The sequence below is a fragment of the Perca flavescens genome, chromosome 2 (genome assembly GCF_004354835.1).
Source record: "Perca flavescens isolate YP-PL-M2 chromosome 2, PFLA_1.0, whole genome shotgun sequence".
NCBI lineage: Eukaryota > Metazoa > Chordata > Actinopteri > Perciformes > Percidae > Perca > Perca flavescens.
In genome coordinates this window covers 3,865,890-3,881,182 of record NC_041332.1, presented here as the reverse complement: position 1 = coordinate 3,881,182, position 15,293 = coordinate 3,865,890, and the positions used below count along the sequence as shown (strand labels likewise).

Here is a 15,293-nt window from a genome sequence, read left to right as displayed (position 1 = left end):
AAGGTTTCGTGCAGATTGGTCATACGGCCTAGGACAAGTTCGAAAAAGTTAGTTTTGCACATTGAGCAACTTTATAGCGGAAATGGGCCGGGCCTATATCATCAGATTCAGCCTAATTCAAGGAACACATTGATGTAAAGATTTTTAATGTGCGATGTGTAATGTGGGATATTTATATTTATAATATTTTGGCCGAGATAAGTTAGTGTTTTCATAGTTAGCTACACAAATTTGTTTGTGCGTAAATTGTTATCCTATAAAAATTCTTTTGATACATTTTTGTCAGGTAGGTCTGGAGATACTACATGCCAAGATTTGTGCAGATCGGTCACACGGTCTAGGAGGAGATCGAAAAAGTAGGTTTTTGATAAATTAAGAGGAAATGGGCGTGGCCTATATCAGACACTTAGGATATATGGATTTTGAATGTTCGGTGTACGGTGTGGGAATTACAGTTTTTTTCTGCTATAGCGCCACTTAGTGGTGGAACTGGTTCAATTGTTGCGCCTGAGGTCGCAGAGTTTTGGATCAGTCCTGAAAATGGCACCCCCACACCATGTATGGTTTAAGCTGAACCGCTTCAGTTTTAGGCGGAGGGGAAAAATGGAAAATAATACTAATGGAGGAAAATCCTTAGGAAAACAATAGGGTTCTACAGCCCTGCTGTGTGAACCGCGTCGCTTTCTTACAGCGGTTCTCCCACCCCTGGACCCCTAATAAAGTATAAATCAGTCACCAGAGGAAACATATTCTGTAGAAAATAAGATGTTAAATGTATGAAAATGTACATTTGTTAATTTGATTGAAAATAAATGAATACGTGAAAAGAGATCAGTGATTAGTTTACTCTGACAGGAGAGATGATCAGAGGGGCAGAGTTTTTACCACCTTCATTACTACAGGGACAGAAGTATGGGAAGAGTTTCTCAGTGAAGGAGCAGCCAGTAAAGGAGTAGATAAGATCTGCAGCATCTACATCATAAAAGGAGACCAGACCCTCCTCATAATGCACAAACACCCCCACCTTCTGAGGAGGAGACTTCAGAGAGAGAAGGACACGAGGGTCAGCAAGAGCTTCGTACTCATTTCTATTTCTCAACCATATCGTCCAATAACCATCCTCAGGGCTCAGTGTTATGTCTTCCTTCCTGTTGATCGACTCTCTGGCCACTCCAAAGTCCATTTAGTCTTTCCTTTAACTTGAACCTCAAAGTAAAATCTGCCTGAAGAGAAACTCTGTTTTCCTAAAACAATACAATAACGAGAAAATCTCTCTGGGTTGTCTGGGAGATTCTTCCGCACATCACTATAATTCACTTGTTTCCCATCATTAGACAGGATGAGTTTAGGATGTGCTGTATCAGGATCAAGAGTCACATCCACTGCATACTGCTGGACCCTCTTCAGCTCAGACTCAGCGAGCCACTTTTTCATCTGTTTACTGAGTGTCTCCTCGAGCTGAGCCACAGCTTTCACCACAGTCCCCTCATATGAAGATGGACGGATGCTGACCTCTGTCCAGTCCTTGGTGGGTGGAGGTTGTTGGATGTTTAGGGACTGGACACTCTGGAGAAGATGGAGGTGGTCTTCAGAGCGTAACACCTGCTCCACCTCAGTGCTTCTCTTCATCAGCTCAGAAATTTCCTGTTCCAGCTCTTTGATGAAAGCTTCGGCCTGTTTTTCTGTTGTTTTCTGCTTCTCTTTGATGGTGTTGATGAGCTCATTCAGGCCTCTCTCAACAGACTCCTTCAGAGAAGTGAAGACCTGAACACCTTCTGCTATCTCTCTGTCTGCATCTTCCTCACTGAGGTCGACTGAGTGTTTGATCTCCTGAATCTTCAGTCGTCTCTTCTGGATCATCTGCTGAATTTCAGCCCCTGTCTTCCCCAGCTCTGCCTTCTTTCCTTCATATTCTTCTTTCAGAGGAACAACATCATGCATCTTGTGATCTGAATAAGGGCAGAGCATGCAGACACATGTCTGGTCGGTCTTACAGAACAGCTCCAGAGGTTTATTGTGTTATGTACACATCCTGCCTTCCAGGTTCTCCACAGGGTCGATCAGCTGATGTCTTTTAAAGCCTCTCATTGTAAGATGAGGCTCCAGGTGAGTATCACAGTAGGAGACCAGACACACCAGGCAGGACTTCAGGGCCTTCAGTTTGGTTCCAGTGCAGACGTCACAGGGAACTTCTCCTGGTTTGGACACTTGTTGCTCTGAGCTGCTGCTGCTGGCTTTCTGTTGAGCTGACTGTCTGAACTGAGCAACCATCTCAGAGATGAAAGTGTTGACTCTCAAATCAGGTCTTGTGGTAAAACCCTCCTTACATATTGGACACAGGTACTGGTCCTTGGTATTCCAGTGTTCAGTGATGCAGTTTTTGCAGAAGTTGTGTCCACATGGTGTGCTGACAGGATCATTGAACACATCCAGACAGATGGAGCACAGAAACTGATCTTCAGATTGCAGATAGTTTGCAGCAGCCATATCTACACATAGTGTGAAAGAAAAGGAAAAACATTATTCACAATATAGGTTATTTAATTTTGCAATCAATGATGAACGTGCCCTCGCACATTCAGTCGAGGATACTGATGGAGCGCCAGTCAACGTGGCTCTTGCATTTTCCAGGATCATCAGACACTGTGGGCATGAGTTAGACATTATTTCCTGTGTGTGGCACTGAAAATGAGGTATCGTATATTTTGTACCACTTGCTGTGTCCACTACATGGCGCTGGATAACACACACTAATGTAACATAATGTTGTGAATCGAATCATATGTAGACGACATCATGTTTATTTCATGTAAATCTAACATATGACTAACTTGCTGTTGTCAGGATGTAGTGCTACAAATTCAACTCTATATAGGCATGTAGATGTCTTCAGGAATTTGGGGCAGATTGAACAGTGTAAAGTCCAGTTAACAGCTTCCTGTGTTATGGTGAAATATGCAAATTGCCCAAAACATCACGTCATTCCACCGTAACACAGAAGCTTCCCAATTTGGCACCGTGAAGGTCTTGAGATTCTGCTGACCCAATTTAAGATGGATGTGTTGAATCGCCAAAGAGGACTTTGTAACAGTTCCATACCTGTAAATGGCCTAAAGTGTCATGTTGTCACATGACTTATCATCTTCTTTTGAGGTATTGACTAATCCTTCGCAAACTAGCGTCACATTATTCGGAGGGTTATCATACATTAGGGGAAGCTATGAATCTCGCTATTAAAGCATGAACCCGCTCCTGAATATTCTCACAAACGTTCACAGGTTTTGATTTGCTTTGAATTTTGTGAGATTTCGTGTAGGGGTGTCAACAATGAATTAAGCGCATCAAAAACGTGTTCAAAGGCTGAAAGTAAGTGGGAGCGCTGTAGAGCTAACATGCAGAACCCAAAGCCCAATTACGACATTAAATCTAAATAATTACTTGTTTTAATGTGGGTGTAAAAGATTGTATGTTTTTGTGCAGCCTAAAGACCGCAAACATAATTAAAGCTGCGAGCAGCGATGGACGTGCCCTCGCACCTCTGCGCGCGTCGGGGTTACCGGCGGACGCCGCTCCTTGCGACCGTGCATTTGCGCGGCACTCAGACGCCACAAACCATCACCAATGAAAAGGGAACTCCCCGCCGAGTTCAACGGTAGCTCACACAAGACTCTACGTCATACGGTTCATTAGCTGTGAGAGGGGGCGTGGCTAAATCATAGGGGGCGGGTCCAACCATCACCAATTAAAAACGAAGTCTCTGCTGAGTTCAATGACACCTCACACAAGACTCTACCCTTCAAATGTTATGAAAGGGGGCGTGGCCTGAGTAAGTGGGCGTGGTGATATTATAGGGGGCGGCTCAGTATCACATGTAGACCACACATTCTAAGTTTCATGTAAATCGGATGATGTTTGTCATATAAGGCAGATTTCCTGTTGCCAGCGGGGGGCGCTATGACCAAAAGTCAACTTTGGCCTGTAGGTGTCCTCAGGCCTGGACCCTTGTCCACCGTGAGAAATTTCGGGCAGATACGACAACGTACACTCAAGTTACAACAACTTCTTTGTTCATCGCTAAACACTCACAATGGCCGCCACGCCACGCCCACACCGTCTGACGAAAAGTTTTTCTTTTCATAACTTTTCATCGTTAAGGTGTTGGGATGGTACAGACCAAGTTTGAAGTCCATCGGATGAAATCTCTAGGAGGAGTTCGTTAAAGTATAGCACCTTGACTTTTAGGCCTACTTCCTGTTGCCACTAGAAGGCGCTATGACTTTAAGTAAATATCGGCCGTTATTTGTCCTCAAGGTTGGACTTTTATGAATCCTGAAAAGTTTCGAGGTAATCGGATTATATACACTCGAGTTACACCCACTTCCTGTTTCGGCGGCGAAACGCACAAAATGGCCGCCCCGCCACGGCCACGCCCTATGACGAAAAGCTTTTCTTTTAACAACTTTTCATCTTTAGTGCTTCTGCTTCCTGCTTTTTACAGTGCAGACACTTTGCTGCTTGCTCCTGCCTCTGCTTGCATACTTCTGCTGATAATCTTGCTTTCCCTCACGGCTCTGGACCATGCGTCATACATTTGACGAGTAGGGAGTGAGACTGTGTTGGTACTCGTGTCTGCAGCGAACTACAAAAGGACATGGCGAAGTTGCGCATGTGCGCAAATGCGTGAGTCCAAGGAGTGACGTCGGCTCATCAGTCCAGGAGGGAGTTTTCCACAAACAGCGTGACTTTTTGTTTAGTAAGATAAAAGCAGAGATTGATTTGGTAAATATGGATGATGCTCAAAGACTGAGATGGCTGTTCACTTGTGAAACCTAAATCAGCCAGTTATTTTGAGAAAGCCTGAGAGAAGAGGAAAAAAGCTCTTTACCGAGATGATCTGTAGATAAGGATTTTGGTGATTTGGTATATAGTGTGTGTGTGTGTGTGTGTGTGTGTGTGTGTGTGTGTGTGTGTGGGTGTGTGTGTATGTGACCGGAAGACGTTTGCTAAATAGGTTTTTGGTGTCTTGTAATCCCATGTGGGATGGGCCAAATGTTTGGCATGACACAAATAAAATTAAACTAAACTTCAAGACTCATGTAAACCTGGATTGTTTTCTGTTATAATGAATTCTACACCTGCATCTGCCCTATTGTGTTGGGCACTTTGGGTCCAGAATCCTTTTCCTGCCTCAGCACTTGGCCAGCCCTGACAGAAGTGTTTAAACTTGCACCGAGCTGTGCACAAACAAGCTCGGACAAGCTGAAGCACTACTCTGATAAAACAGCACACAATATTTCCACATCCTGTTGTGTAGACCAGTTTTTATTAAATAACAGCACTTCTAACATAGCTCTGCTTACTGTACATTTCCTCCAGCTGCTTCACATTAAAAGCTTTCCACTTGTTCTCTGGTGGAAAGCTTTTATTGTGAAACAGCCAGAGGAAATAGAGAAAGTAGTGTGTAGGAGGAGATCAGTAACCAGTTCCTAAAGTCCTGAGAACTGACACAGAGAGACTGTTTAAAGCTGTTAAAGTGGGCTACTGTATAGTGGGCCTGCAGACAAACAGACATAGTTATATTGTTACTAATTTCACAAGTAATTAAAAGAGTGGAACTTCCTTTGTGAGTAGAGCTGAAGTTTAGTGTTAATCCTGGTTGTAGAAAGTGTAAATGTGATCAGCTGTACTCACCAGTGTTTGTCAGAGACTCTGCTGTGTTGTTGAGAAAGACCTGATGAAGTCAGGTGAGTTTTCTTTCAGAGAGAAACAGAGACTTGTCTCTACTGCAGCGTGGCTGACACTGACAAACTTAAGTTTCATTTCTGGAGTTTGACGTTGTATTTTTCCTCTTTCCAGTGTTGCTCCTCCTCTTACTGCAGCTCTTTTGTTATTTTCCTCCCTCTCATGTTCACTCTTATTGTGAAATACCAGGATGTTGTCTGGTTGATATGGAGCAAAGGTCATGCTATAACTAATGATTTATTATGTGTGAAACGTTAATGTGCCTCAGCTTTATTTTAACCAGAAGAGTTTAGTTTATAGTTTCTTGGACACAAAGAGAGAGACGTCACACACATCTGCAAGGTAGCATCAAATCGTACAACAAATATAATATGTATCATCAACAAGACAATCAGAATATCAAGAAATACAACATATACTTACACATTAACTATACAGTAGGTCTTTTCACACATTGAATATGTAACATTGAGGAGTTAAAAATATAATCAAAGATAAAAATGTACTTCCAGTTTGCTCTCATGTTGTATGTAAAGTGTTTTGCTGGATTCATTCCTTCATCAACACACTGTACATGAATGAATATTAAAAATTATATAATAATAATAATTTTTTAAACATCTGCCTCTGTAGCAACAATATAGTATTTTATATTGTAACATTACAATGTAAAAAACTAAAAAAAGCAATACTACCAGACCTCCATCGTCAAAGCAATGTAACACAAAAGAAGATAACCAAAAACAACAGAAGACAACTGTGATCAGAGGTGCTTCAGTCTCAGAGAGATATTTCTGTCTCCCAGCCTCTCTTATACCCAGGGGTGGGGACACCCTCAATCAGATATCAGGAACACCCGAGATGAACAGAGGAAAAAAGAGAGCAAGGCAGGGAGCACGCAACACCCCTCATTGGTATTAGTTTGATTTACTGTAGTATTTTGTATTAGATGTCATTAGTTTTAGCAGGTGTACCTAATAAACTGGCAACTGAGTTTATTTCTCAAAAGAGGAACACAACAGTTAATTCTACTTCTACCAGTTCACCAGATTTCTTTCTTCAAGTGATTTTTTGTCCCAGAAATAAACTTCTGTGTTAAAACAAGACGAAAATCAAGAAAATGAGACTTCCAGAAAGTTCTTGAAACAAGCAGTGGCATTTTTATAACAACAAAATTGGTGGCGCACAATTTCAAAAGATGGGCTACATACCAGTAAAACTAGAATACTCTGTATCTCACTCTGTTAACATGTCAACAAACTGCATGGCTCCACAAAACAGACAGCGTTGTTATGTGAACAGTGCAATGAGGGTACCAGCGCCAGTTGTTTAGCCGTCAATAGGTGACTGCAAGGTGACATGAAATGACACTGTGGTGGGGTTACGGACCATCACTGGCCATCAAATTCATGTGATCTACATTAAACACACTAACACTCTGAGAATGCGTATTAAACATTTCCCACGTACAATGCACATTGCATTGTGTGAGAGGGGCTAGCCCCACACTGACATATTCAGGCTGCCGTAGTCTACCGAGAACGCCGTCTGAAGCTCTAAGGCAGGGGCAGAATGTGAAATAAAAATCTTACCACAACTTATATGCAATTTAGGAAGATGTTATATTCATAGCAGATAATAAATTACAGATAATAATCTTGAATTAATTACAAATAACAGAACATTTGTTTGCATTTCATTCTGTTGACAAGAGGCTGTGCCCCACCTGCCCCTTATGACCAGTCGCCACTGGAAACCAGTAGATGTTCTCTTTATAAACTGGTGAAGATGGAGGGGATGGTATCTCCTGAAGGAAAACATATGTGAAGTTGTTGGTTGTGTCCTCGTCCATCATGAGTGGTTATTCTGTACATGACCGACAGTGTGTTCACTCTTGTGTATTAGGAGTGTTTGGTACTGGCAGCAGTACAGTAACTTTGTCTCATCATTCCTTTGTGTTGTGATCCATCTAGTGGTCGTTCTGTGTCACAACACTAGTTAGTGGTCTACATCAGGGTTTCTCAAACGGGGGTACGTGTACCCCTAGGGGTACTTTGGAGGACTGCAGGGGGTACGTGAAATAATTAACAAAATGTTTAATAGTTACAAGGCTGTTGTCCAGAACATTGTTCCTCTTTATGTAGAATTATTTTTTTTCTACTAAAAATGTGACATTTGTGTCGCCTTCCTTTCTATACTGCCCTTCTACTTTTTACAAGTTTCTCGCTTTTTTTCTTCTCATGTCACTGTTTTTGAAGTTTTTGATACTATTTTGACCTATACTTGCCTTACTTCTTTCTTTCTACCATCTTTTTCCAAGTTTTTATCTATTTTTCTCATTAGCATTTAAATGTTTTTTTTTAATTACAAGGCTGTTGTTTAGTAAATCTATCGCTGACATCTCTGTACTGTTCCTATTTATATACACTTTTTTTTCTACCGAAAATGCTTAGCACTGGTCAGGGGGTATATGGCTTAAAGAAACAATTCAAAATGGGTACGTTATTGAAAAAAGTTTGAGAACCAGTGGTCTACATGGAGGCCTGTTGTTGCTGCTGCAGTGTGGCAGTGGAGACGTGCTTGGACATGAGGAAGATGGGGCAGCTCTAAAGGACAGAAAATCATGATTCGTTAAACAAAATAAAAATAACAGGTCAGCGAAAAAATAAATGAGATTGACGATAAAAAGAAAAAAATGACGGCATCACATAAAAGCAAGTCTATAAAAGTGTGTTTTAATAAGTGATTTAAAAGAAGTCACTGATTCAGCAAGCCTTGTCTCCTCGGGCAGTTCGTTCCAAAGCCGAGGCGCCCTGACCAAGAAGGCACGATCATATAGTCGGTGGCCAGGCCCTGACGAGCCTTAAAAGTAATCAGTAAAATCGATTCTAAAACAGACAGGAGCCAGTGAAGAGAAGCTAAAATAGGAGTGATGTGATGTTGTCTGTTAAAACCGTTGAGAAGCCTGGCTGCTGAGTTCTGGACCAATTCAATTTTATTTATAGTATCAAATCATAACAGAGTTATCTCGAGACACTTGGTTAGTCTAGTCTTGACCCAGCTGAAGGCTGGAATGATTTGTGGTTGATACCGGTTAAAGGAGAGTTGCAGTAGTCTAGACGTGAGAATATGAGGGCATAGACTACTTTTTCAAGGTCGGGGTATGATAATATGTTTTTTGATTTTGGAGATGGTTCTGATATGGAGGAAGCAGGACTGGACAACTTTATTGATATGTGTGAAAAAAGTGAAGTCTGAATCAAAACTGTCACCTAAATTTCTGGGAATGGGCTTGATGTTACCGTATAGTGGACCAAAACTGATCGGACTGGAGATGGTGTTGGGTGGGTTGAATAGTATTACTTCAGATTTGGAGTTATTAAGTTGGAGAAAGTTATTGGCCATCCAGCGGTTCACATCTTGGAGGCAGTCTGAGACAGCAGCCAGGCTTTTTATTGTTGGGTCTCAGCAGGAGGTATATCTGTGTGTTGTCAGCATAACAATGGAAAGAAACATTATGCCGCTGGATAATTTCTAGAGGAATAGAGGAGGAGGGTTGCCCATGGTGACCGCAAAGGTTCTGTTAGAAAGGTAAGAATTAAACCAAGTGCAGTGTCATGATACCAACCCAGAGTTTAAGACAGTTTATTGTTGTGATCTATCGTATCCAAAGCGGCACTTAGATCTAAAAGAATTCAAATTGCGCTCTCTCCTCTGTCAGTGGTTAAAAGTCTGGCAGTAGTACTTAAAGTTTAACTCTATTCTCAAAATGTAAAAAAAAGGAATAAAGTTCATCCTCCACCGAAATACAACTTCTGTGTAAACCAGGATTTTCTGTTTAATGTTTAGTACTCAAGTCACTGTTTACTCAGGCCCTGTGTTCAACATCTGCTTTATTTTACAATTCTTATTTTACAATTACGTATTTACAGATTTGACTCATATGTCTTTTTATCAGTACTCACAAAACACCCAAAAAACGGCCAACGTGAACAGTAATTAACCAAATAACTAACTTTTTATACCCGGTATAACAACAACACATACTGTGTTCTGTTGACACTATAGGATGTATGAAGCCTTACTTACTTTTGCAGCATCTTTTGCAATTTTACTCAAACTTCAGCTTGACATATTTGGTGTTTTAGTGATTAGCCTACTCAATGTAATTGACAGGAAAGATTGTAGTGGAAGTTTCCTTTGCAGCAGGGGTAGAGTTTTCAGAGTTTAGTAAAATTAAACAAATAAGACAGTCTGAGACTAGAACCAAGTTGGGTTTTTGTGTTTTGTTAAAGATATATTTGCAAATAGGAGGAACATGATTTCACAAAAGGCAGCAGCCCCGTGTGGAGTCAGTTTCTCAAATGAGTGAACAAGAACACCAGGCTTATTTGCATCTTCAGAGTGACAGCACACACGCACTTGGATTATTATGACGCTACAATTTTGACAAGCAATCTGATACACGTGAAGACAATCAGATGAATACAAGAGACATCTTGGAGCCATCTCACCTCCTCCTCCCTGTACAACTGTCATCCCCCCAGTTACATCTTAACTGGCATGGGAAAACATGAGATAGTTTTAGGGTGACCTTGTACCTTTATCGGTTCAGGCTAACAGCTCACATAATGTTCCAGACTGGATGTCTCACAAAGTTAGAATCGAAATCTACATGTGGGAAATGAGATAGACTCTTTCAGCATTTGTGAGAGAATTAAAGTAGAAATAAAACATAAAAATATAAGGAATTATGCTTAAATGTAATTTTTCCCATTACAAGATGATCAGAGGTGCACTGTTTTCACCACCCTCATTCTTACAGGGACTGAAAAATGGGAAGAGTTTCTCATTGAAGAAGCAGCCAGTAAAGGAGTAGATAAGAGCTGCAGCATCTACGTCATAAAAGGAGACCAGACCCTCCTCATAATCCACAAACACCCCCACCTTCTGAGGAGGAGACTTCAGAGAGAGACGGACTGGAGGGACATCAAGAGCTTTGTACTCACATCCATTTCTCAACCATATAGTCCAGTTACCATACTGTGGGTTCAGTGGTATGCTTGCCTTCCTATTGATTGACTCTCTGGCCACTCCTAAATCCCATTTAGTCTTTCCTTTAACTTGAACCTCAAAGTAAAATCTGCCTGAAGAGAAACTCTGTTTTCCTAAAACAAATCGATTAAGAGAAAATCTCTCTGGGTTGTCTTGAAGATTCTTTTTTCCACCACCAGGATATACTTGTTTCCCATCATCAGACAGGATGAGAGCAGGATGTGCTGTATCAGGATCAAGAGTCACATCCACTGCATACTGCTGGACCCTCTTCAGCTCGGCTTCAAGCAGCTTCTTCATCTCTTTACTGAGTGTCTCCTCCAGCTGAACCACAGCTTTCACCACAGTCCCCTCATATGATTGATGGACGCTGACCTCTGTCCAGTCCTTGGTGGGTGGAGGTTGTTGGATGTTTAGGGACTGGACACTCTGGAGAAGATGGAGGTGGTCTTCAGAGCGTGAGAGCTGCTCCACCTCAGTGCTTCTCTTCATCAGCTCAGAGATTTCCTGTTCCAGCTCTTTGATGAAAGCTTCGGCCTGTTTTTCTCTTCTTTTCTGCTTCTCTTTGATGGTGTTGATGAGCTCATTCAGGCCTCTCTCAACAGACTCCTTCAGAGAAGTGAAGACCTGAACACCTTCTGCTATCTCTCTGTCTGCATCTTCCTCACTGAGGTCGACTGAGTGTTTGATCTCCTGAATCTTCAGTCGTCTCTTCTGGATCATCTGCTGAATTTCAGCCTCTGTCTTCCCCAGCTCTGCCTTCTTTCCTTCATATCCTTCTTTCAGAGGAACAACATCATGCATCTTGTGGTCTAAAACAGTGCAGAGCATGCAGACACATGTCTGGTCGGTCTTACAGAACAACTCCAGAGGTTTATCGTGCTTCGTACATATCCTGCCTTCCAGGTTCTCCACAGGGTCGATCAGCTGATGTCTTTTCAGGCCTGACGTGGTCAGATGAGGCTCCAGGTGAGTCTCACAGTAGGAGACCAGACACACCAGGCAGGACTTCAGGGCCTTCAGTTTGGTTCCAGTGCAGACGTCACAGGGAACTTCTCCTGGTTTGGACACTTGTTGCTCTGAGCTGCTGCTGCTGGCTTTCTGTTGAGCTGACTGTCTGAACTGAGCAACCATCTCAGAGATGAAAGTGTTGACTCTTAAACCAGGTCTTGTGGTAAAAGCCTCTTCACACATTGGACACAGGTGCTGGTCATTAGTTTTCCAAAGGTCAGTGATGCAGTTCTTGCAGAAGTTGTGACCACATGGAATGGTGACAGGATCAGTGAACACATCCAGACAGATGGAGCACAGAAACTGATCTTCAGATTGCAGATAGTTTTCTGCAGCCATATCTACACATGTGAAAGAAAAGATAAAACATTCCATTCAAAATACAGTTTTAATGAAAGCTTCAACATGGGGGCAAAGTCTCGTTAGTTTTCATGCATGCTAAAGATGTTAAATGTGTTCGTAAAATGAAAATTAATGCACAAAAATTCTAAATGGTTGACTTTCTGTCAACCATTTAATAAATTTTGAGAAAGTAAAAAAAACAAACACTGGCATTAGGCTGGCTTCACTTCTGTGTCTAGCCTTCACAATAAAAGCCCAGCTTAGATTTACTCAGAGCAATAACTCAATAAAATTGCCGACACTAGATATTGAATAAAAGCCAGACGTTATGTCGCATTCAGTTACTGTAAGCTTAACATTTGTAAATTTAGTGAGTGAATCAGAAACTTCAAAATAGCCAGAAACATTTCTCTGTCAGGTAAATGTAGTAGTACAATGTTATCCTCTGAAGTAGAATTACACAGTAAGTCAGAAGTATACAGTTGGTTGCTTTGTACGCCTTCTGTAAATTATTTCAACAATGGTTCTGGAGAAAGCTACAAACAGAAATACCACAGGCCAAGCAATCAGTCTAGTTGTAAACAGCGCTGCGCTTGGTTTGACAGGTGATGCAAGAAGCTGACGCAATCCCATGAAACATGTCACATTTGTGCTTGTCACATGCACACGCCCGCCCGCTACAAGAGTTGACTTGTGTTGAACTTTTCCCTACATCATCACATACCATTCACCATACCTAGAGATTGGCATGGGGTACTTTCCATAAGATCTCTCAATGCAAATCAAACCAGCTATTAGGCTGACTGAAATAAAACCATGACGATCTCTAGGTATGGTGAAGGGTATGTGATGATGTGGGGGGGCTATTTTAATTCCAAAGGCCAAGGGAACTTTATCAGGATGCATAGTATCCTGGATCCATGAAATAACTGGCCTTTAAAAATAAACATCACCTAATTGTTTTAATTAAGGCATTACGATCAATTTAGCATGGGTTCATAAATTTATGAGCACCATTTTAACTGTTTTCTAAACAGTTAAGGTGATAGACAGTGGAACTTCTGCTTGTCAGAGCATCGGCACAAGACTGGATTCATCAAGTAATGTCCATAATTATGACTATGCTGATTTAACTTTGGCTATCAACAATAACAGTCCGTGGTAAGGAAATAGTAGTATTGCCACTATTTGTTATACATCGACCTGTGATTAGGGATATATGATACCATAGTCAGATTATCTCAATCAGTTGTACGGCAGGGATACAGTAGTGTACAGAATCTCCATGGTTACCACACATTGATAGCCTGGAGTTTAATCGCAGAGTGTTGCCTGCCTGTCTGTTCACATGAGGAGTGCTGTAGACCCCGCAGATCCACGCGACTATGTAGACGAGGTGTCGCTCACAATATGAAAAAGCCTTAAAGCTTTTTAAGTGGGCTACTGTATAGTGGGCCTTCAGACAAAGCCATAGTTATATTGTCACCAATTTCACAATAAATTAAAGGGTGAGGCTATTTGCACCCCTGGTACAGTTAGCAGTGTATGCTATTTGCACCCCTGGTACAAATATCAATGTATGCTATTTGCACCCCTGTGCATTTACAGTACCTTGGCATACAGTTACACACAGTTATCCATACTACTCATGTATTACACCTTTTTGGAATTTTATCGCCCTGACATTCTTACCCTAACCATAACCAATCCCACTCCTGTTGCCTAAACTTAACCAACCCAACCAGAGCAGGCATATTCATGAGTCTTCCCCTACCACCCTGCAAAAAATAAAATACTATTTCGCGTTCGCGGGCCCTGACTTGCGCAATAGCATGCAAATTATCCAATCCAAAATTTAAAAAATAAGTTCACACTACTGGGGTATAGAACTCCAACCTCCCATACCAAAGGTAAGCATACTAACCACTCACCTAGCAGTTCTTATAGAGCATTATGTAACTGTTCACCACTTGATTTCTTCAAGCCTCGGTTGCTAGGTAACAGTACTGTATACAAAAAATAGGTACTAGCTAACAAACTAACGGTTGTATGCTTTCACTGAAAACAGAAAGCGCAACTGTAGTATCCATTTTCCGCTAGAAATGCAATTGTTATAAACTTTAGAGACAAAACTTTGCCAGTTTCTGCGGTCATGGAAGATGAAAGTCCGCCATGATTTCGGTGCACGCGAGCAACGTGTTTTTCTTGTTACGTCACAGGGTGTGAATAGCTCAGCTGTGTGGCCGAGGCTATTCGTACCTGGGGTGCAAATAGACACTCCGTAAATTTAAAAGAGTGGAACTTCCTTTGTGAGTAGAGGTGAAGTTTAGTGTTAATCCTGGTTGTAGAAAGTGTAAATGTGATCAGCTGTACTCACCAGTGTTTGTCAGAGACTCTGCTGTGTTGTTGAGAAAGACCTGATGAAGTCAGTTTGAGTTTTCTTTCAGAGAGAAACAGAGAGTCTTGTCTCTACTGCAGCGTGGCTGACACTCTGACTAACTTAAGTTTCATTTCCTTGAGTGTGACGTTGTAGCTCTCTTCTTTCCAGTGTTGCTCCTCCTCTTACTGCAGCTCTGTTATCAGGTTTTATGCCCTTCCTCTTATTTACACAGTTATTGGGTAATACCAGGGTGTTGTCTGGTTGATATGGAGCAAAGGTCATGCTATAACTAACGAGTGATTATGTTTGTTGAAGCGTTAATGTACCTAAGCAAACAGGGTACAACATAACATTTCCCCCCACTGGCCCCCCAGGCCAGTAGATCAGGGTTTTACTGTCCCCTTGTTTATTTTTACTGGCCCAGAGGAGGTGAAAAAAAAAAACTTTTCCAAATTTGATTCATCAAAACAAACAAAAAACTATTCTGCATCTACAAATATGAGTTCAGTCAATTTAGCTGGATTTGCTCTCTAATAATTCATAGTAATACTTTTTTATTTCTGTTGAAAGGCCTGAGTGAGGCCATAGTTTCTGCTGCATTCACTCACTCTTTGTAAACTACCAATATGGATGATTGTTATCATGAATCAATATTGTGTATTTTGGTTAAAAAAAGTCAATCATTGATAACTTTTGTTATATGGTTCTGGTATATATTAATTATTGTTCTTAAATTGTGCAACATAGCTAATTTGCCATCAGG

General features: G+C 41.4%; 1 protein-coding gene and 1 pseudogene across 1 annotated transcript; both read right to left on the bottom strand.

Annotated features, from left to right (window-relative positions):
- Positions 1-448: 448 nt before the first annotated feature.
- On the bottom strand, positions 449-5,793 carry LOC114545471 (E3 ubiquitin-protein ligase TRIM21-like; annotated as a pseudogene).
- Positions 5,794-10,518: 4,725 nt separating this feature from the next.
- LOC114545492 (E3 ubiquitin-protein ligase TRIM21-like) lies at positions 10,519-14,624 on the bottom strand. Its single transcript, XM_028563789.1, has 3 exons — positions 14,528-14,624; positions 11,476-12,149; positions 10,519-11,406 (listed from the first exon to the last, which is right to left on the bottom strand). The coding sequence occupies exons 2-3, from the start codon at positions 12,145-12,147 to the stop codon at positions 10,519-10,521; spliced, it is 1,560 nt and encodes a 519-aa protein (XP_028419590.1). The 5' UTR covers positions 12,148-12,149; positions 14,528-14,624.
- Positions 14,625-15,293: the final 669 nt, after the last annotated feature.

Excerpts from the sequence above, each read along its gene's own strand:
- LOC114545492 (XM_028563789.1), bottom strand. The coding sequence starts at position 12,147 with ATGGCTGCAGAAAACTATCTGCAATCTGAAGATCAGTTTCTGTGCTCC. Across the intron at positions 11,407-11,475 it reads TTCAGGAGATCAAACACTCA|GAGTCTGTTGAGAGAGGCCT; the intron begins GTCGACCTCAGT and ends ACTTCTCTGAAG.